At 39.8% G+C, this 23,647-nt stretch overlaps 1 protein-coding gene across 3 annotated transcripts in view; it reads right to left on the reverse strand.

Annotated features, from left to right (window-relative positions):
• Positions 1 to 4,194: 4,194 nt before the first annotated feature.
• Positions 4,195 to 23,647, reverse strand: part of me1 (malic enzyme 1, NADP(+)-dependent, cytosolic) — an 84,972-nt gene continuing 65,519 nt past the window's right edge. For 2 of the 3 annotated variants that reach the window (XM_023410503.2, XM_087175186.1), the window contains 9 exons: positions 19,833 to 19,936; positions 11,515 to 11,624; positions 10,913 to 11,010; positions 9,988 to 10,101; positions 9,308 to 9,413; positions 8,653 to 8,795; positions 8,371 to 8,544; positions 7,045 to 7,143; positions 6,234 to 6,922 (listed from right to left, as the gene is read on the reverse strand). In XM_023410503.2, the coding sequence (XP_023266271.2) occupies positions 6,755 to 6,922; positions 7,045 to 7,143; positions 8,371 to 8,544; positions 8,653 to 8,795; positions 9,308 to 9,413; positions 9,988 to 10,101; positions 10,913 to 11,010; positions 11,515 to 11,624; positions 19,833 to 19,936 (1,116 nt within the window). In that variant the 3' untranslated portion in view covers positions 6,234 to 6,754. Of the gene's footprint in view, positions 6,095 to 6,233; positions 6,923 to 7,044; positions 7,144 to 8,370; positions 8,545 to 8,652; positions 8,796 to 9,307; positions 9,414 to 9,987; positions 10,102 to 10,912; positions 11,011 to 11,514; positions 11,625 to 19,832; positions 19,937 to 23,647 lie in introns of those variants that run through there. The other variant, XM_087175187.1, reaches the window with a different exon arrangement.

Raw genomic sequence — 23,647 nt, forward strand, 5'->3', positions numbered from 1 at the left:
TCACAAAACTTGGCAGTAAATCACTGGCAGCAAACAATTACAGAATTAATGAAGATCCAGAAAACAACAGCACAGGCTATTGTTGCAAATACATGCATGTTAATTTCTTAAAGCGCATGCATGTTAAATGTGATTTCAGCCAATAGTGTGCCTCAGGCTGATTGTCAGTGCTCTCTTACAGGTCTTGAGTGCATCAAGTGTGATGTCAGGCTTACCTTTCTTTGTCAGCCAGGCGATTAAATTTGTTTTGGATCATGGTCCATATTCATTTAAGATGCAACTTTAAAAACATCAATACATCACATACAATACAAATGACATAAATCACACATATACATTACAATTAATACAGTTAAACAATGCATTAATTATAGGCCTATTATTCTCTGCCCTGTACATAGTATTTTTAGGCTGATGAACATATTAGCAGCACCATCACACACATTAATAAACAAAACGTAGTACAATTAACTAATAACAGTATGCTACTGCTCTTTCAGCGACAATAATAAGTACCTTTAATTTCCAAATGGGGTACAATATATCAAAAAAGTTGGCAAAATGTGGACCAGCCATACTTAATTTGACGGAATATATAACATGCATTTTAAACTAATCAGCTAAAATCAGCTGCTTTAAATGTCTCCCAGTATGGCAAAATAGATTGTGAGGTACAAATGTTCCAATCCAGGATCATTAAATAATGTCTTTGGACTGACTTGTTTGCATGGTGGAGCAGAAGTGAAGGATTTAGGTCACATGCAAATGTCTTGCTTGTAATATTTTCAGCATGTGTTGATCCATCTGGAGCTTGCAGCAGAATAATAAGCACAAGCCTGGCTAGCATGTGCCGACATTCAAGACGCGGCAAAGACATGCTCAACAGCTAAAGGCAACGTGCTGTGTATCTTAACTGAACTAGGTTAGCTTATTTGAACATGTTAATTTCCCTGCTCTTTTATTATAAAATAGTTGAACAGAATCTTTGTTCCAAAGACCAAAACCCTGGTCTTATCACTTGTTTAATTTTGCCTAAAATACAGGTTAAGTCTAAAAACATGCATCCAAATACTCACAAATACTCTAAAGTAGCCTATTTTAGTAGAACATTGGGTTTTTCAGTCCAGAGAGCTGCAGGGAATGATGTCTGTGTGCCCTGTGTTGCAACAAAAATTAATTAAACACGACTTTGGGTCGTGATCACACGTCATGTTAGATTTCTGTGCAAGAATCCCCACACTGAGCGCAAGGCCTCATCTAATTATGGAAAAGTTGTCAAGGCGCTGGCGCTCCTGCTTGGTATCTGCGCGTGGTACCCGCCCGAGAAACAACAGGCTGTCTGAAACCTGTGCCCACCACTGCCTCACAGGCTAAAACCTGTGCGACATGCAGGCCTCACGAAGTGTCTGCAAAACAGAGATGTCGCTCTAAATTACTCACAGAATCATTCACAGGAACAGCAGAATGGTATGAAGCTGCTGAGCAGGGGTGGCTTCTTGGTTAATCGTCCTCATTCAGTCCACCACCAGCCAGGCAGGGCATTGGATTTGCTGAGAAAATGTAGCAACTTGTGTCTCATATCACCAATAGTACTTAGCAGCACGACTTGCATTAGGTTATTTAACAGAAAGTAGCTCCTGGACTACTGAAAAAAAGATAAAAATCAAGAAAAAATAATCAAATTAAGCTATGCTGTTTATGACTCAGTGTTATTGATCCCTCAAAGTTAATTGTCTTTTGGTTACAAAGTGGTCTACATATGGAGGTCAGAGGTCAGAGTTGAAGCTGAAAATGTGCTGCTCAGGCACCATTCAGCAGGGTCAAACAGTGTCAACACCATGCAACCCTAAGTGACCACGCTGTCTTCACAGTCTTCACAGTAAGATTTAAGCCTGTAAATGTTAAAAGTAAGCATCAGAAAGCAGGAATGATCAAATTGCAGACAGCAATTTAAAAACTCAAGAATTCAAGATTTCACTTTCCCCACCAACTGTAGAATGCGTGTTTTGTCCAATACGTGTTGCTCTCTGAAAGCTTGAAACATCGCATTACTGGTTATTTATTGGATGTTGCTGGATGTTGCAGTGATGACTTATAAAAAGAAAAGTAATAGATAAACACAGTTCCTCAAAATCCACCGTCTACAGCAGATGTGCTGACACTTGGTGCTGCTGCACAGATAAAAGGTGTAATACCTTCTATATACTATGTGAAAATCTATGCAGAGTAATCTATATGACTGCTTCGGCTCACCGCACAGCAGACACAAGGCCTCGGTGAATAAAGGCCTTGGCAGTTTCCACACACCAGCAAAGATGCAGAGGCATCATGGGATTTCAATAACATCCGTTCATCCAACATCCTACTTTCCTGACATGGTGGCTGCTGTGAAACATTGATTTTTGTTGACAAAGTTGGGCTTTGCATCCATTCAGTAGACAAAGGCAAAGTTAAAGAATAAAATAAACGTTCAGGAAAAGTGGAGGCAAAGAATCCTGGGTTATTCTCTCAGGGAGTTTTTATACTGTGATTCTTCTACTCCAGCATACAGCAGCCCGCCATCATGAATGAGTGTATTTCAAAAGGGCATAGAAAAGTTGCATGTTGGTTGCATTCTATTCACAGTTACTGGTTGCACTCTGTGTATCTGCTCCTCCTGCAGCCATCTTCAGTGCATGTATATTGCTCTTTGTGAGTGAGAACGGAGAGCAGTGTACTGGTGTGTATAAAATCCTTGAAGTGTAAACTATTGTCCATCAGATCACACTGATTTACAACTCAGGGGGCAGATGTTTTGGAACAAATTTAAGAGTTTTTATACGGATACTTCAAGGATTTTTGACTAGAAAAACGATTTATTTTGTCAATATTTGTAATATTCAAAGACAAATCATATTACGATGCTACAGTAGTATTAGCAGTAATATTGAGTGTGCTTACAATATATACCATAATTCGGATTAAAATTTGGATTTTAAGATTAGTACAATAGCAAAAATAAAAATAACAAATTTATACAAAGGTGTCTGAATGTTATACATTGTAAAATGTGGCTGTTGTTGTTCTAAGATATCTTGGTTTTGTAAAAATGTTTAAATTCAAAAGTATTAAATGTTATTCAAAAGCTCTGAGTTTAGATCCTTACCTCAGTTGTACCTTTTCTTAATCTTAAATCTGAATTTCTCTATCTACAAGATGGCAGCATACATTAATCTAAATGTTACTTTTAGTAGTGAACAGACCAGCCACAGATAATATGTTAGCATAATGTAATTTATTCCATTTACATATTGACAATTGTGTTATCCACATGGGCTGCAGTATAATGGAAGATGTAATGTCCTGTCATACAAAGGCCAGGAACAATACAGGAGCCTGAACTATTAGAGATTAGATGGAAATGTAGCTGGTGAAATTAGCCCAGAATAAATGAAATGATTCATTGGGTGGGTTATTATTGTTTTTACAGTTGTCATTACCTTGTGTCATTATATTGAGTCATTAGCAACATATATTGCAGTATATCTATAAAAAAAAAAGGAGGAGAAATAACAGACACACATGCATTGAAATCATTATTACCACCAATGTTGCACTCGTTCCCTTAAAGGCCTTTAGTGATATCTGCTTAAGCAATATATTAGAGCGCCATCTGCTGGTCTTTTATAGAGGTGGTTATAAATTTCAGCCTAACTACTGCAGCAGTAAAAATGATGTGTGTAGTCAGAATAGTGCATACATCAGTAAATGTGCAATATTTTACTTGAGGTAAACAGGCCAATTTAACAAAATAAAAATAATTTGTGATTATAGACTAACATTCCTAAAAGCAAAAGCCACAAATGAATGGCCCTGAGAAGAAATTAAGTCATTGTGTTTGAACCCAAAAGTGCAAGCAGGACAAGCTGTTTGTGCAGTGGTGGCCGGGCAGATGGGTCACGTTTTTTTGGGCTTAATGTCAAACAGGCGAGTGGGAGGATGGGTAGACAGACTCATACAGGCGATGTTCCCCCAGGGGCTTTACTGATAGGCACTGATCGCAAGGTCTTAGCAAGGTGCCATTTAATGTGAGACTGTAAACAAGGTCAAAAGGATGTCGGGTTACAGCTGCCAGTCACCCGGCCAGTCTGTGACCAGCAAGGTGCCACAGAGGCCTGCAGGGTGATGTGGAGAGTAAAGGAGACAGAGACGAGATAAGAGAGTAATCTACAGTATTTTACTAATAGTCAGTTTTACAAAGGAGCAAACATACTGTAAAATACCTATTCCCAACAGGGTAGGCTACATGGAAAGATCTTGGAGTAGCATAATTTATTTGAAAAAAGCAAACCATGAACTATAATTTGATTAAAAAAATATATGTATATATCCACATATTGCCAGGCTGAAGTCTAAACAATTTGCTTAAAGTAATGAATAAAAGGAGGCAAAAGAGAGCTAAAAGTGATGGATAAATTATTAAAGTAGCTTACATTAGTTAGAAGTAATGGATGTATGTTTAAAATACAGAGCTAAAAGTAAGAGGTAAATGGTTGAAAGAACTAAATGTAAAGAATAAACGGTTGATGAATAACTTTTAGGTGAATAAACAGTCCAAATAGTTAGCTAACAGTATTGGCTCGATGGTAAAATAGTTAGCTAAATGTAGGCTAATAGATGAATGAAAAACAGCTAAAACTAACGGACACACAGCTGAAGAAATTAGCTTAAAGTATTGGATAAATGGTTGAAACGTTGAGTAATAAGAATGCAAACTCGAATAGAAGACAGTTTAAATGAGCTCTAATGAACATGGCAGGCAGCGCTGATGAAGGGGTACTTTCAGTTCTTCTGGACCAAAAAGAACCGCTGCTGTAGAACAACCAGTATTTGGCACAAAAGCACATTGTAATATACATTCAGGTCACCTTCATGTCATTCTTTCCCTGAAATCTTTCTTGTCTCTCTTAGCCCATTCTGGGAAGCAGAAATATTAAGTAAGCTATTAAATACACAACCAAGCAAAGGTTATTTATGTGCTGGAATACTGATGGACCATTTATGGCCCAGACAGCTAATTGACTATCGGATGGTGTTGACACTGAGACATATTGTCATGTCAGAGCATTGGGTGCCCAGGGCTGATTTGGGGATTTGAAGGGAGGGGTGAGGCAAAAGTGATGAAAACAAATGTTTGTCTCTCAGAGTTTTGCCCGGGGCGAGACGCTCATCACTGGACACTGACTGGTCTGGTTGCTCCACTATTGATTTCAGACTGGGATGGGCAGCGGCCCAGCCAAGGCCTCTGGTTCTGACTGTCTGGCCTGTGATTGATTAATTAACGTAAAATCATCCTCAGTTTAATTCAGACAGCCAGACACTGTTGGACCATAAGCCAGTTTGATTCACCTGCTGTTTTTATTGTGGCTTGCTCACATACACCGCAAACTCTGCAAGTAAAAGAAAATAATGCAGACTGCTACTGTATTATGGCTCATAGTGATCAAGTCTCACAAATGTGTTACACTGTGCATGTCATCTCTGGTTTGGTGTGAAATCATCAACATTTGATTAAAATATATATTGTCAGTTGGTAGGCTGTTTGGTTACTGTCAATCAGATCTTATCAAACCACATCAAAACAGTCCTGATGAAGCAAATTAACAGAGTTTTCTCCTAAAAAAGAATACCTAAATATGCTTTTTTAAAACGTTGTTCTGATTATTACATATATTGATATTGATTTGAAGCCAGGGCTAACCCTAACCCTAACCCCTAAAGTTTTTCTGTCAATGTCTGATGATAATTAATAAAAAAAAACAAAAAACAAACTCAATTTGCTATTTCTATTGCAATGATATAAGTGACCTCTGGAGAAGGCCAGAGCACCACATAATGCATTTCACACACACATTGCCATAGCATTTTTAAGTTGGTCACTCATTGTAAAGCAAACAAGGCTTTAAGTATGAAAGCATGGTGAGGTACAAGGTAAATGGTGTCACTGTGAGACTAAGTGAATGGTGGGTTCAGTTTGTCTAGCGCTGAAGATGAAGGAGCAACAGACAGACACCAGAGATATATAGTAGGTGAGAGGAACTCCGGAACAGGATTTCTATGAGACAAATAAAACCGGTGGTTATGAAAAAAATTAAATCATATTTCAATTAAAAGAACCTTTAATATCTAGACCTGACACTCAATGCGTTCTTGTCCTTTGTCGGCACAGATGTAATAATAAAACATGGAAAACCTTAATCGAAACCATTTTTATTTGACAAAGAGTTATTGGATTATAGCTGACACAGTCATGAAGCAGCCTCCTAGTACAGTACAATTAGAAGTAACCTGTGAAAGATTTTCCCTAAATATATTATTGTAAAATGTAATGAGATAACAACCATCAGTGCAATATTTTATACATTTTATAAACTGCTGTCTCACATTTCATTAGCTTCCCTCTCATCTGTTCTTTATATGTTAATAACTATCTCATAAACCTGTGTAAACTAGCATGCGATTCTTAGAGGGAAAGAAATAAAGCCCCATAACTCTTAAAGCAGACCCACCCAGGAGTATGAGACATCACCGCTAACAGTGTTGGCTCGGGTGCTTCCAGCAAAATGTTTTGTCATCATTAATTTCACAGTAATATATTAATTAGAAAAATTCTACACACAGTCTCTTTTATATCCCCATACCACCTCTCCTGATGATATTGTACGTCAGTAGTTACCTTGCCCCACCAGGGCTCATCCTGTCTCGGTCCAGTGCTTTAAAGTTTGCATGACTGCACAGTCATACTTCCCTCTGGCCAACGGTACGAGTCCACAACAAACTCTTCATAGTCAGTGCTGTAGGTGAGCGAGTGCAAGAACGCATCTTTGTCAGACGGCTCTGGGCGAAGTGTGGCCATGTTGTGCTCGTAGGCGTACTCCATGATCTGTAAAGCACAGGGTGTGTACGTTTTTGGTAGTTTCACAAGCTCCTCCCCCCATACAACTGGAATAACACAGACATGGTGAGGTAAACTTGTTCCCTGTTGTGTGCATACTGAGGTCTCACCTTGATAGCCAGTTTGAGAGACACGTCCCTGATAGAGTTGAGAGGAGGATACAATCTTCCCTGTGCCAGGTCCTCCTCCGTCACCAGGTTAGCGAGAGACTGTTAAACATAAACACATCACTCATGTTACCACAGAAAAGAATTGAAAAACACGTTTACATATGCTGCATATGAGTCAGATTCCTCGCAGCAGAGTTTATACACATATACAGAGAAGGTGAGAAAGTTCTGTTGTGTCTGTGGCCTTCATAGAGCCAAGTGAATAATGTATTTGTTTTATTATTTTTTTTATTGTTAGTTTCATAATTTCACACATTTCACATAAGATAACAAGAATCAATGGTGTTGACAACATGGTATATTATCAAACTGTTAAAATATGAGGCATTGTTAATGGTTAAATAACCCAACAGTATATAAAGAGACTAAAATTGTCTCTATCTCGATCAACTATAACTTTAAAATGCTACATACACATCAGTAATAATAATGCAGTGATACAATATAAAATAGTATAAAACTAACAGGGCCTACTTTTTATGCACTAAGCACTTTTTTTATTTATACTTTATTCAATTATGAAGTCACATTGAGATCAAGATCTCATTTACAGGTGAGACCTGAGTACAGAAAAATAAAATGAAATATTAATAGCAGAGATACAAATTTTCAGTGATTTAAATTTACATTCAGATATGTATTCAGATAAATGTAGACGTGTTTATATAAACAACAATCAGAGTGTATATCTAAATGAATTTAAATATCATAAGTGCAAGTTAGAAAAGAGATTATGTAAAACAGTAACACCCCATGTCAGTAAGACTTCTAACCAAGTTTTTGAATTGGCGTATTGCTTTCAGCGTGTCAAGTTTCAGTCTGCTCTGTAGATTATTCCACACAAATGTGGCGTGATATCTGAAGGCTGTCCTACCAAGATTGGTATTTACTGCTGGAACATATGAAGGCAGCCAGTCCTGAGAACGCGTATTAAGAGGAGAATGTCTTGAGCACAGGAGTGATGATAAATAAGGTGTCAAATTCTCACATGTACTAATGTTATTTCCGTACTTTTATTATCAATATTTTTGTGCAGTAATGGAGCTATTTTACAATCATAATACTAAAGCAAAAAGTTTTGAATACTTCCCCCATCACTGTCAATAATGTACCATGAATATCTCCAGATCATCATTATATCCTCTAGATACAGCCTGAATGAAGCCTCAGGGGGGCTGGCAGAGGTTCATACAATTTCATGCATTCATTTAAAAATAATAAAGATTTGAAAAGTGTGTGTATATTCTATATATGTTGGTTTGTTACCTCTGCTGCAATAAGGAAGATTTCTTCACTAATATGTCTGACAGCGCAAGCCGAGACGCCCAGGCCCACGCCAGGGAAGATGTAGGCGTTGTTTCCCTGACCAGGGTAGAATGTCCTCCCATCAGGCAGGGTGACGGGGTCAAATGGACTGCCACTGGCAAAGATGCCCCGCCCCTACAGTACAGAGTTCTATATTATTATATACAAGTATTATTCACCCAAAAGACACAAAATCATTCATAGACGTGTATGGGAGTGAAACAAGACGTCCTCAGCGAGTACCTCTGTAAACATGTAACACTGCTCAGCAGTGCATTCGGCTTTGCTGGTCGGGTTGCTGAGGGCGAAGATGACGGGGCGTTCATTGAAAGAAGCCATGTCCCTGATGACCTGTTCGGAGAATGCTCCGGCAACAGCTGCCACACCTGAGAAAGAAAGACATTGTTGTGCAATGTATTCAGTTTTAGATGATTCCTTTAGGAGCTTTTCTAGTCTTTCAACTTTAAAGAAGGGCTGCATATTTTGTGCATCATCTTCAACACTACTATCATAGTCCCTTCAATCCAGTCCATCAGTGTCATTTATCTAACACTGTGCTCATGTGTGAAAACTTCTTTGCTCCCCTAAAAAACAATCCTATAGGTCGTCTGTGCAAGCAGCTTATTACGACCCATTGTGACATTTTATTGCTCGGAGCTGTAGTAGTTACGACGTGAACAAAGGAAGAACTCAGCGTATAGGGTGTTGTCAGGGTGGATGTATGGGATGTTGACACAGGAAACCAATGCTTGTTTCCTGTTTCAAACTGGTGATCAGGGTTGTTTCTGTGAACCATGAGCATTTCATCACTGTAACTGCACGTTCAGAGGGAAAAAACGACATACATGACAGTTTAGGTCTGAGGAAGGCTGGGAAACATTCATGCTTGTTGTTTTACCAATGATAGCTGTTGGTTTCAATTCCTGAACGACATCCTCCAGTCTCTTCACATGTGGGTGCTCATGAGCAAACCTCTCCTTCTCATGAGTCAGGTGGTCCCGACCCTACAGATTTGGAAAGAGTGGATGTAGAGGGCGACATTAAAGACTTTAAACCATCTGTGGAATCACTGTTATTGCTCAATATTGCACAATAGTGCTGTGGGAATGAAGGATTTCTTGTAAGTGTTCCTCGGAGAAGGTGAAATAAGATGCATGGGAGAAGGACAAGAGAAGACAGTGAAGAGGAGGAGGAGGAGGAGGAGGAATGAGGAAGAAATAACAGATAACATGGATATCGTGGACAAAACAGATGTATAACCCTCTGGAGAGCCTTTTACAGTGACTCCAAATAAAGACCTCTGTCATATAAATTAACGACCCATAGGAAATCTTTTTTAATGGATTGTGGAGGTAGCTCTGATGCCAAACGACTCAGGAGAATCCACCCTCAGATATTCTCATCCTCTGATTTCATATCAGTCCGTCATGTTTTGTTCATTTCAGTCTGTTATTGGTTTGTTTTTATTTCTATCTGCTCTACTTCCTGGCTCAATTACTCCAGTCAGCTACAGTGATTAGATTACACAGTGCTTAGTGCCTGTATGTGTACATGTTGTTTGTTGCTTTAGTAAGACACCTTGACAATGAGACCCTTGGAATCAACCATCCAGATCTTTTTCAAGCACTCTTCCTTAGCGAGTCCCTCCTTCTCCATGGCCATGGTGATCAGCTCAGCAATCCCCATCGCTGCCTGAGAGCGAGACAAAAGGGATAAAAGACGTTCATCCACACCAGCTTTGGCAGTTTCTGTTTCAGATTCAAGTAACACACAAAATCTCATCAATCTCTCAGACGAATATCCGACCTGAAATCACTATATTTTCTTTCCATTTGAGAGAGAAAAGGCTTCAGTGGTGGTATCAGAAGTAATTAAATTATAAATTGAATTCTTTCACACATGAATCAAATAGAGCAAAATGTTCTTTCGCTAAAACAGCATTCAGTATGTTCATGGTCTGAGTCCCTTGTTTAAAGTGAGACTATGTAACTTTTGAAAGACGAAGAAAAAAAACAAAATCTTCCTCTTAGAAATAAAAACAACTTTATAAGCAATAAAACACAACCTTGCTTTGGGGTTTTGCTGCTTCAGCCTCACTCTGTCCGGTATGACCAGTGGCTTAGGTTAGCAAGTTTAATCGGCAGCTTTTAATAGATGTTACTGTTGCGTAACTTACATTATTGAGACAGTTTGAATCTGATTTCATTTTTTCATTTGCTGCTGTTTCACTTACAGCGGACACATTTTCAGTAGTTTTATCTCAAAAATGAAGTGAGAATTAAACTCAGCATACTTCACTATGACACGTTTGTATTTCCTTTTTTCTTTTCTTTTTTTTGTTACCACCAGGATGTTCATGATTTAAAACATCTGATTCAAGGAATTCTTGGGAAATTAAATTTACCACTATCTTCCTATAGCCTGTTACCTCTTTTGTTCACAGTGACTGCTGTTCAGCCAAACTTACAGAGCCAGTCTCACTGTGTGAGTGTGCTGCACCTACCTCCCCTGCACCTTGGAACACAAAGGTGTGGTCACACATTTTGCTTTTGGTGATGCGGAGGGCGGCCAGGAGTCCAGCTACTGCCACAGCAGCAGTACCTGAAGGATATACATCAACATCAGCACGAGGAGTTAAATCTGCTCTTACTGATTTTGGTGGTCTTAGCCTTTGGTGGTCTTTTCGAAATTGAAATGTTTACAGGGAACAGATCTACTTATGCCCCTTATCTGTTATGTTGGTTTTGCGATACAGACTAAAACATATCTTTAAAAAAAGAAAGAGGTGTACATGTAAAAAAAAGTGTCAATTTTTAATGTCTAAACAGCTATATAAGAATATGGCTGCCTATATTTTCACTAAAAGGTTGCATTCAGTTGTTCATATCAGGGTACATGTACATGTGCACACCAATGCCAGTATTTACAGACCAAAAAACAAACAAACAAAAAAAAGGATTTTGATTTGAGTGAGATTAATTTGAGCTGTTCATGTGACATCTCTCTCCTTCTTTAATGTTATTTGTCAGTATCTTGAAAAAAATATATAAACAAGACTGATTTCAACAGATATTATTCATATTTTTATACTGATCGCGTGGTTACCTTGGATGTCGTCGTTGAAAGTGCAGTACTTGTTGCGGTACTTGCTCAGCAGACGGAAAGCATTAACATTTGCAAAGTCCTCAAACTGAATCAGACAGTCCATCCCAAACCTGTGGAGAGAAGAGCTGCATTTCAGTCATTCTGACTCAACCAACAGAGAGCTGGAAAAAGAAGAGATACAGGAAGTAATGACAGTAATCATTATATTAAAGGTGAGGGCTAATAACACACACACACACACACACACACACACACACACACACACAGAGAGAGAGAGAGAGAGAGAGAGAGAGAGAGAGAGAGAGAGAGAGAGAGAGAGAGAGAGAGAGAGAGCAGGCTCTGCTTTCAAAGACTATTTCAGTCCAGAGGGGGGCGCTCTCTCACCACACTACAAAGCAGAGGGTCAGAAATGAGAGGAGATTCTGGCTTCTCATTGCACAAAGTTATAACAATGGATTGTATTCACTTTCCTGAATATGCTCAGTTATATGAACATGTTTCAAATTAAATAAAAAAAATGATACTCTTTTGTCAAAAGTCTAAACTGAAAAATAAAGCTACAGAACATTGTCCACTATTCTGTTTAATAGATGTTTGACAATCTGACACCTGTTTTCCCCGACTGTTTGACAGCACCTCACAATGAGTTTCCATGAGGGAGGTCAGACCTGCACAGAGGGGCATATTCACAAAAACACTGCATTTGAAAGAAAAGAGCACAGAGGCCACCCAGTACTGCCCCAGTAAACCAGCAGAGTTCAGTTTTACAAGATGTTGCTCAGACCACCTATCACATACAGTCAATACCATAGCACAGGAGCCTGTGTCAATAAGCTTCTATAAAAACACATAACAAAAATAAGCCTTAAACCCAGTGTTATGAGTCTGTAAATTAGATTTAGCAGCGACAAAAATGAATCCCAAGTTCCCACGCCTTTCAACAGACGGAACTTTTGTTCAGGAATTTAGTGGATATTTGCAGAGCAACTGCTGCTGCTGCTGCTGCTCCGTCTCTGAGATTAAAGACAGCTTTTCAGCTGGAGGATAAGGAAAGAATGAAACAGAAGGAGGAGGAACACTGGTGAAGGTGTGCAGGATGACAAAGTTAAGAGAGCATGCAGGAAAAACAATGACTATTAATCAAGATTTTTATAGTGGCTATTACTGCAAAGACGTCTGCCTTTGTCATTTTGTTAGACTCAGTATTAAAATCCAGGCAAAACAGACTTTTTATTGTTTCATTGTTTGTTGTTTCAGTTTTTCCAGTGCAGAGAAAAGGCTTTTAGCATGAGGACCAACCTTAGCTAGTTATTCAGACATGCTGAAGATTGTAGCAGATAAACACACAGCTTTATCCATTCCTTAAAATTTTGCTCTTAGGCTTTGATTTTTGGAGAGGGTATAAAAAAAGGCAGCAGAGAAATCAGTATATGGAAGAATCAAAAGCTTGACAAGTAATAGTTTTTAACCGGGTTTACTGAGTTGTCAGCTGAGTTGTGAAAGGTGGAGGTTATGGTTACCATAGAAAACTTCACCTAACTCACAGTTGGAAGACTTGTATCAAAATATCCCGGATTAATCATCAGTCCCAATGATTAAGCACTGTGTTACGAAATATGTGGTTCTTTGATAAAAAGGTCAAAGTTACAGGCTTGTGTGCATAACATTTTCAAGGTTAAAGTTAACTAAGGCTCCTAAGTTGCATTTCCGTAAGAAACATCCTATCACAGAATTGAAATTGAAATTCTGTCCCTTGATTCGCTAACAAGAGACTCAACAGCTAAAGATTACAGTGTGGAGGAAACTAAAAACACAATCTGCAGCTTCAATCATGTCACGAATTCAGCAGCTGCGGCGCTACGTTATGTTAACAACTGCAACAATGAAGCGTTTTGAATTCTCTATCGTTCCCATTCATTCCTCTGACTGGATTCTTCTCCATAGCAACAGTGTCTGAGGCTCATGGGTATTGTAGTACCCACTATGATAAAAATGATGGACAAAACATGATTTCTCAGAAGCACAGCTGAAATAGTTTAAACTGGTGGCCATGATGTAAACCTTCAGTGTCATTACATGAAGCGAGAGAGTTAATGTGATGACCCCTGTCCCACAGTCCCCTCCCACTCAACAACTCATGACTCAGGATGACACGTGCTATTCTGTTTTAGGAAAATTGTCAAACAAGCTGAAACTGAATTTAATGTTTTGTAGCACACTAAACAACTGACACAAACTCTTTTGCCATAGAGCTATGGGATAACTACATTTATTAAGTCTATTTCACAGCTAAACACAATGGAAGGAAGGGCGAGGTTGTGTTAAAAACACCAGCACTCATGTTTCAGTCAGTGAGTGAAGGAGGAAATTGAGAGCAGGTCAAGCAAACAGAGCGAGCTGTCCCAAACACCTGCAGCCCTGTGAATTCACTGGTGACAGTGTTTTTATTCCCTCCTCATCATGGTCACTTTCTACAGTTAAGGTTTCCTGCTTTGTTTTCTCCTTCTCTTCACTGTCTGTTAACTTTCTCTCTCTTTAGGTTCCTTTTTTAGTCTCATCATAAAACCCCACCTACCACCTCATAAGGAAAAGGATTTTCGTTTTCACTGTTATTGTACAACTCGCTAAAGCTGTTTCCCACTTGTTACAGTGGCTGCTAAACTGCTTAGGTTTTCAGCAGGAGGAGGACGAGGCTGAGCGGAAGCGAAGCAAGAAAGAAATGCAGGATGAGAAGCGACCTGAGTTCAGCTGTAATAAAACTTAATGTCCTGATGAGAGAGTGCCATTGCTGGGTCAGTGTTTATCCTTCCTCCTGCCGCGCTGCAAGACACTGACGCCTAATACAGATACTGACAGCCCTGCTGACTTACTGCCAACACGGCAGTAGCGTTGAGGAGAGAAATGTGTTTTCTATCAAGCAGAGAGCGGCACTAAAGTGCTGAGAGCCTGTGCGAAGAGGAGGAATAATGAGGCCAAGAAGGGAGCTATAAACTTTTCATTGTGTTTGGGCTATAGGAGACGGAGACAGGCGACGGGCGAGGATAGATGTGGCCTTTCCTCTCTGCCAGTGTAGCTCCCTCTGGTATGGTTTGGTGCATCTCGCTACTGGAGGGGTCATGCCAGTTTACGCAGAACCGAGCAGCTCATGCACAGAGAAGTGGGAGTATAGTGTTCTGCAGAAGCTGAAATGCTGAATATCCTGCAACTATTCTCATCATACAGTAAAGATAGAGGATTATGTGGTCTGCTAAACACTGAATTCATAGTTTTTTTATCACAGTGACTGTCAAAAAAGATCTGAGACTTTTGACATGGAGAATGAGAATGGCTGAGCTGCGAACACATGCATATTTATGGACATCCACTAACCATAAAGTACAGAGTGACTATCTGTGGCTGTGGGATTGCAGAAAGAAAGACACATCTTCCCAACGCAGAGAGCTCTTTAGTCCTGAGTCTGAACCAATAAAGATAGGGGGAGTGTTTTTGTGTGTGTGTGTGTGTGTGTGTGTGTGTGTGTGTGTGTGTGTGTGTGTGTGTGTGTGTGTGTGTGTTGCCTAGAACAAAGCTCCTGTTGGAGGCCATTTATGTTCATCATCCCTATTCTCCCTGGCAGTCAGTTGTCTTTCCTTGATGACCCTCTGAACAGAATGCCAAAATCTAACAATGCCTCTCTTTGCCAGCTGAATAGAAAAAAATACCCCGCACAAAGAGTCAGGATTTGCTTTTGTGTCTAAGCTGAAGTATCAAGGGCAGTAACCTAAGCAAGGCAGGGCACACCCAAGAGATGAAAAACACAGACCATATCCGTGACTGTGCTGTGAGGAATCCATTAATTTCTCTGCAGCAGAGGAGAAAGCTGGAAGGATCGTGACAGACACAAAATAACTCCTGTACACAAAAATGCAGATGTTTGAACTGAGAACTCCTATTGTGGATCCTTTACCTTGGGTTGTGTTGCATCGGCAGAGGGTAAAAACAGGATATACCTTAGGTACATGAGAGGTCAATAAGGGACAGAACACCAGAAAAATGGGATGGATGGATGGATGGATAGATTTTTTTATTTATCCCCTCGGGGAAGTGGGAACAAAGGATCTCCTGAACCTCTCTATCCTGCAGCACAGTGAGATGAGACGTTTGCACCTGCTTCTCTGTGCTGCCAGAATGTTGTGGAGAGGATGGTTGGTATTATCCAAGATGGCCTCTATCTTATATTGCATGCATCTCTCCAAAACTGTCATGAGTGAGTCCAGACTCCTGCCAAGCACAGACCCAGCCCTTTTGACCAGCTTTTCTAATCTCTTTGTGTTCATGTCGGACATGATGCTGCCCCAGCAGACTGCAAAAAACTATTTCCCTATAACCTCAAATATTAATGACTTAACATGCAACAAAATAAAAACATCCTTGGGTATTATTTATTCGGAGTTCAAACTCAGCTGATCAGCCTAATCAGGACTGTGTGGCTGTAGTTTGACAAGCAAATCACCCCACAGCTGTCATGCCATTTTGATTTGAATACTGACAAATCCTGATAGCTGCTCAGGAATGAGTGGCATCACCTTTTCCCATCTGAGCCCTGCCAACTTCAAACCAGTGAAAAGAGGTCATTGCATAATACACACTCAACTTGGACACTGCAAACAGACAACAACCACACAGGCAGACAAGACAACAGTCTAACCTTTCCTGCCATGGGGCTGTTTAAACTATCTGAGCCACACTACCAGAGCAACACAGAGATCCTTTGTTCTCAAAACTTTTATTTGGCTGTGATTTATGACTTGCCACGATAATTTGGGTATTAAAGTAAAAGAAAAACACTTAGACTCATTGTTTACTGGAGCAGTACTTGCATGGTTTCTTGCCAGTTGCTGCCAAACCAGTTGAATATATTGAGTGTAAATGCTTGTGACATTATTCTTAATGTTTGATAGCATGAAAAAGAGTTTGAGACATGAGACGACAGGCACTTTCCCATGTGGCGAATCATTCAGACGTTTGGTGTTATGTCTTGGCCAAACTGCAGGACGAGGGAGTTAACGAGTGACCCAGCTCCTTCAGGAAACACACTCTGGCTTCATCTGAGACTTGATGAAATCTGAATCTCCAGCTAATAGGAAGTAGGCGGATGTCATACACACTTCCAGTGCCGAGGGGGGAGACTAGACGCAGAGGAGAAGGTACGAAGGGATTCTTTTAGTTTGAGCACAGTCATGACGGCCATAGAGAGTCGGCGGGGACCTCAGCAAAGAAGGTCACAGACAAGGGTGCTCTGTACAAACACAGCTGTCGAACCTGTGTACATATATGTGTTTCTGTGTACACACACAGGCTATCTGTTACCCCTTTCCTTACAGGGCTTTGTGGCTGAGGCCTTAATAAATCCCAAGCCCGCTCTAACTCTCCAGAGAGCCAGCATCTCTCAGCACACATTATTTCTCAAATCCCTGAGTCGTCATTAATGACAAAGACGCATTCTGCATTCTTTCTCCTCCTCCTCCTCCTCTCTTCATCCATCCATCCGTCAGTCTGTCTCTCTGTTCCTTATTCTCTCAGTGCCAAGAGTTTAAAATAGTTGATGACATTCCTGTAGTCTTTCCATTCTGCTCAGACGTATATGAGGAACACCCTAGAGCCTGTTCTGTCAAATATTGTACAACTATTTGTGACATGAACAGTTCTGACACTGTGACGCAAAGTATTCCTGACTACAATGTATGTCTGTTAGTATAGCTGCCAAAAATATACATTTTATAATTTCATCTACTTAAGGTCTACAAGTACTCTTTTGTTTGTTCTATATTTTCCTTAATGTCAACAAATCCCATTTAAAACCAAATTCAACAATGACCATAGACTGCACATAGGGATAGAGCTCTGTGACGTCACCTACAGATTTCTGAGGAGCAGTTGTGAAGCTCAGAGTGGGCTGCCATCTTGGCAGCGCATGACTCCACCTAATTTACAGCTAATTAAAAAATGAGCAAAGAGTTGGGGTGTGTGTGGAGCCAAGAGTTTGATGCATACCAGTTTGTGGCAAGCATACACTCACCCACCCGTCACTCAAAGTGGCCGCGCCTCAATCATGAATACCTTTAAGCCTTAATAAAATTTAAACATTTGAGTGATATAAAAATTCACCCAAACACAGTTGCCACGAACTGAGAAATTTAGTAATTTATCAGTTTCCATATGGTAAATATATATTTATTTATTATGTATCTTAACTAACAGTCATTTTATGTCTGATGGGGGCTGTAGCAGTCTGGATTACATGATCAGTGGGACTATTTTAACTTTAACATGCTTGCTATCTCAAACTTATTGTATCAATGTAACATGAATCTTTCCTATAGGAGTTGTTTTTTGTAATTACTTGTGCCAATGGAAAAAAAGTTTTATTTTACTAAATATATTTTTAATATCTATATGATATACCATATATGATATAAATATATATTTCTCCAGCATATTCTCGACCTATATATATTTTTCTGACACATACCTGCACCATAGAAGTAAGGGAAAAGTGGGTTTCCGGTTAAAATCCCAGTTCAGCTTGTCAACAACAAAACTTGAGCAAGGTTTTGTCTTAATGTCTTAAGTTAAAGTTAATTAAGTTATTGCTGTGTGCCTCAAGCCACTCTTTTGTTAATTACTACTTGTCTCGTTTTTTTAATTCCAGCACGTCCCTCAACACCATCTTCATGTCAACACCTTCATGCAGAAGAATCTGCACACACCATCAAAAATGCATCAGGGACTATACGTTCAGAGTTAAGAGTTCAGAGGTTTAAAACCACGGCTGAGCCACAGTTTATCCTTCCTTCAAAGTGCTGTGGGTGTGTGCAGGAGCAATGAGATTATGAGATAATTTATTTCTGGCTCTAGACAAAAACAGCAGACAACATGTGCTGAATGTTCAACGGGAGCAGATTATTCTCCTGAAATCAAACACTTGTTACATCACAAACCATTCACTATTTAAAGTACTTTTTAAATGGTAGATTAAAAAATCTCCAGACTTCTGCTCATTGATTGTGAGTCAGTCTGGAGTATTTTAGTTCATGTTTAGTTTCTTAGAAAACTAAACATGAATATTACTTAAAAGACTGCAGAACTGTAATCATTCATTCAATCTCTGAGCCCATAATTATTCATTTTCCGCCAATCTGGCTCCTTTGGAGAAAAAAGCATCACTGTTCCCTGTAGTTGAGAAGCTACCCGGTTATTAGAGTCATGGCTTCCTGTTGCCAGCTGGAGGGGGCCCAGACCCAGGCTTCTCCCTCTGGACTCCAGTCTCTCTGGGTTAGGACGAGGCTTAACCAGGCCCATGTGTGTGTGTGTGTGTGTGTCTGTGTGTGTGAGTGAGTGTGTGATGGCCCTATGGCATACAGGGACACAGAGATACAAAGCAAAAGAATACAAAGGTTTCAACAGGATATGACTGTAGTAAACACATGAGGTACAAGTCCTGAGGGGAATCACAGTGCGTGACTCCGAATGTCACTTCAAAGAAGAGGGCAAAGATAAGGTCGGTACAAACTAATTGAGTGACAATATGGAAGACCAAACACTCACTCACAGACAAAGAAGCAAGAATCAACCTCACATTGTGTCAATCACACATCCTCTGTGCATGGGAATGATGCGGTCAGATATTTTCCCTGGACAGGATCAGTGGAGTCAACACAGAAAAAACAAAGTCTCACACAAAGCAGTGCATCTCTGTTCACACGCTCCATCATATTCCCTAAAGCATTCACAATTATCAAGAATTTCAATTCTGTATATCCTGCTTAAAGCAAACAAAGAAACTCTCCATCCATTCCTTACAGAAATAATTGGCTGAATTTCTGTGGATTAATAAGTGAATCTGATTAGTGGTCGCAGTCTCAAAACAGATAATATAATGTTGCCTTCTGATAGTTCATTTGTCCTCCCAAGAGCTGGTTAGCTCCTCTCAGATATCCGTATGGAGACAGTCATGCCAAGAAAATCAATAGCTCCAACAGTTACCAAAACTTTCTGATCACTTTTCAATAAGCTAATGCCATTCAGCCAGTGAGCAGAGTTTTGACTGATATTACTTAGCAACCACAACTTAGTTCAAAGAAGCTACAGCTGAATCACCAGTGACTGAAGTTCCAGAGTCCCACAAGGTTTGGCTGCGTCGCTGCATGCACTGACCATATTAAACTGCTCAACATATTTCTTTTAAGAGCACCGTGTGCTGTCCCTGTTATGATGACAACAGCAGGCCGCATAAAGGAAGTGGGCGAAGGATGAATTGATGGCCGATATGATCGTACCTGTCCGACACAGCCTTCATGAATTCATCCAGCAGGTCATCATAGGCCTGGCCTCGGACTCTCTTATGCCTCAACCCGATGTAGAGAGGGTCCTTCAGCAGGGCCTGCAAAACACATGGAGGCAGAGGTCATAACAACAGATGAGAGGATATAAAACGTGTAAAACAAGGGAGGCTGAAGGAGAGAGAAAGGACTTTAAAACGCTTATTTTAACACATGTTGCATCACAGATTATTGCCTGCACTAGGCAACTTTGTCAGTTAATACGTCCTCATATCTACAAGAGAAACTGTCAAAAAGTCTGTAATGTGATGCCAGTAAACTACAAACATTCACTCATTTATCAAACTGTGAGTACTACATACATTAGATGTACTGTATATTTAGACATCAATAATAACCTTTATGACTTTACTGTATCTGTCTTCCATGTCAGCTCCATCATAAAGCCTTATACTTTTTGTGAGTGATAAGATGAGCTCAAGTCAGGTATTGTGGATTTAGTGACAAAGTATAGACATGAAATCTTTAGTTAGTAATGGAAATTTCTCATAATTTCCTGCATTTGGTACTAATTACAAACTGCCTAATTGTCTAGTCATAAAAATATTCAGTGTCCAAACCCAAATAACCCAGGATCATCAGGATTGATGACATCATCAGGGTTATTTATTCAGACAGCACTGAAAGCACTACAGGTTGAATTAACCTTTTTTCATGTGTTCAATTGGTGGCGTTACCCTCTTTTCCTCTTGGGTAGAACCTGCATCATTTTTTAAAATTATTTATCATTTCTCTCATTACTCAATGACAACTTGGTAGGTGGTTGCATAGAAATGGCCAAGTATGAGAAGGTGGTTTTATTTTGAAACCCCCTCACTCAGAATAACCCCATACAGAGAGAAAGGTCAAAGTTCAGTCCTTTAATCCTCAGGAGTCACTCACCACTGCCTTTTTCTGTATAAAAAAATCTTACAAATTTTAACTTAGCTGCCTATGTTTTACTGACCTGTAAGAATAATTTACAGAACAATCACATCTGGTAAATAAAACACTTAATGGGAAAGGTAGTTTTGTACATTTAGATGTTTGTTCATGCTTGTACATCTCCTGCATGCTCACATAGAGTATAAACCTCTGTACCAGGAACAACTGTGTGTCCAGTCTCAACATTTCTTGTATGTGGACTTAAGAGAGAGAGGAGAGATATATACTGGACATAATGTGAGCACTTCCTCACACGCACACACACCTGTGTCTCCATAGACCTTAGACCCCTGCTATAATGTGAAACACGTGTGTGATCCTATAGCACCGAGCAACACCACCTGTCATGTTAATTCGCACACAATCTCCAGATGCATCTGCATGTACAGCAAACCTTTTGCCCTGTTGCAAATTTTGTCTTTTTAATTGTAATACCAATAACTTAGGTCATAGTGACACTGGATGAGTGAATTACCAAGCATCTGGAAATACTAGACAATCAAGAGCTCCTACAGGCGGATGAATGAGAATAAAAAATGTAAACGTGGTGTTATATGTGACTGTAGAAAACAGGTCAAATTTCCTTCAGTCTTTGAAAAGTGAACTAACAGGCACCACTGAGTGACATTTGACCTTTGCACCACAGTATTTTGAGGATGAGAGGGACACAGCTGGGAAGTCAGAAAATGAAGAGCAGTTGTGGATGGGAAGGTGTGTGTGACAGAGAGAGACAGTGATAAATAGGTGGAAGTAAATGCCACTTAGCAGTGTTAGATTGCTTGCAGACTTTGCTTTGAGGTATCGGCCCATATTTCAACAGATCTCTGATGTGCTGCACCTGCCTGACATAACATGGCTGTGTCTCAACATACAACAAGAAGCAGATTTTGGAACATTGAATCATGATCTAAAAGTTATAAACTCTGTAAACGGAGAGTTCCAGTGAATTTCGATTGAAAGGGTGGAGAGCTGATCTGGAGCGTTGTCATGCCTCATTGGGACAGGCGACCTTTACTTCTGGAGATGGATAATTAGAGGGTGTCGCTCAGATGAGGGAAGCTTGGACAAGGCAGCTGCCACCTTCCCATGGCAGAGTCAAAAACTGCAGCTCAAAAAGTTTATTTAAGGCAATATTTATTTGAAGTTGACAAGTCATTTCCTGGCAAGGTTTTAATGGACTGTAATGGACAGGAGGTGGCTAAGTTCAACTGTAACCAAAACAAGCAAAACATTTTCATGTGATCCCTCAGAGCAGTGGACTGATATCAGAGAAAGAGTTTGGTGGTTATTGCATCAGATGATGCAATAGCATGCAAGGAGAAAGATTAAAAAACTGCTCTAAGAGTTGTTAATATCTGAAGTTTCAGCTAATGCCTAACATACACAAGAAGACTTTGAAAAGTCTGACACCCTCTCACATCTAAAGAAAATGTGTCATACGAGTTTCCAGCCTCACTATAAGATTTGGAAAGATAGGTCACTTTTTTTTTTTTTTTAATCTACTGCTGTTGTTGTTGTATGAAGTTAATAACTCAACATTATATCTGTCATGATCTGCCCCTAAAATGACTGTGTTTGGACTTTGATTCATTTTGAAATTTTCCCTGTGTCCAATTACCCTTGCCTCCCTTACGTATTTAATGCCAGGAGTTGCCTCCATGTTCAGTATCTGCTTGGTTTGCTACTTCCTGTTTGCTGCTGGAGAAAGTGTCATTGAACAACATTATTTGCATGAGCCAACACTAAAAACTATGTCTGATTTTATTGAAACGTCAAGACAAAAAGAAGACTGACTTGAGACAGCTCAGACGATCACCTTACACCAAACTTGTAAGATGGGAGAGCGCTGAAACTCTTACGATTTTATACCAACATTGGAAAATTGTCTATGATGGTGAAATGACTTGAAAAGTTGTTTGTTGTAAGTCTGGCATAATATGTCTTCTATTGAGGTACAATGTATGATGGTGAGTTCTCGTTTCATTAATTTATACACTGTGACAAAACTGCCTTTAAAACTGAAACAGAAGAAGTATAAGTGACTGGGGTAGATCTGAGTGAGTTTCAAGAGGGATGACCTCGTTGACTCTCCGCTGAACTGTTGACACGACTTCTCTTTCTGTCCCAGATTATCTACTGTTGATTGGCTAAGCTGCCCTTTGTGTTGTACAGCCCCTTTTCTCTCAGGAGGGATTAATCCTTGTTTCAATGCTTTACAGTCAATGCTCGCTAAAGACACAAAAGCTCCATTTTAACTGTTGAAACAGTTTCTTAACTGATGACTTTTGATGAGGAAGTTAAAAATGTAACTGCAGCTTTAATATAAATTGATTTTAAAGAAGAGGTGGACAGGCATCAAGAACAGCCTGGACCTGTCTGAGGTATAGGACATTTTGGACCCATGAAACTCCCCCCTACACACACAAACAGCATATTGTCCAGAATGACATCACTGACTCAGCATGAGTAAATGTGTGTTGAGGTTACTCCAGGTGACATCAGGCCAAGGGATACACAGACAGATACAGTCCAGGGAGATAACAGGATGACGTAGTAAAAACTGGACTACCTGAAAACATTTTCCTTCATTCTGTGTATGTGTGTGTGTGGTGCGTGTGCGTGCATGCGTGTGTGCTGTACTTGAGGAAGAGATAAGAGCTTCGCAGTTCATTGCTGGTTCTCACACAGCTACCACATTCCTCTGCAGAAGAAAAATAGCAACTGTGCAGAGGTTCAATTTCTGAGATATTTAACAGGCACCGAGACTCCTCATGATCTGATAAGAGGTGAACAGAAAAGTGGTAATGATCTTCTCATCTAACTCAGAA

This window comes from Seriola lalandi, unplaced genomic scaffold, assembly GCF_002814215.2.
Source record: "Seriola lalandi dorsalis isolate HSWRI2012SDOR001 ecotype SW California unplaced genomic scaffold, Sedor1 jcf7180002054425, whole genome shotgun sequence".
Classification (NCBI taxonomy): domain Eukaryota; kingdom Metazoa; phylum Chordata; class Actinopteri; order Carangiformes; family Carangidae; genus Seriola; species Seriola lalandi.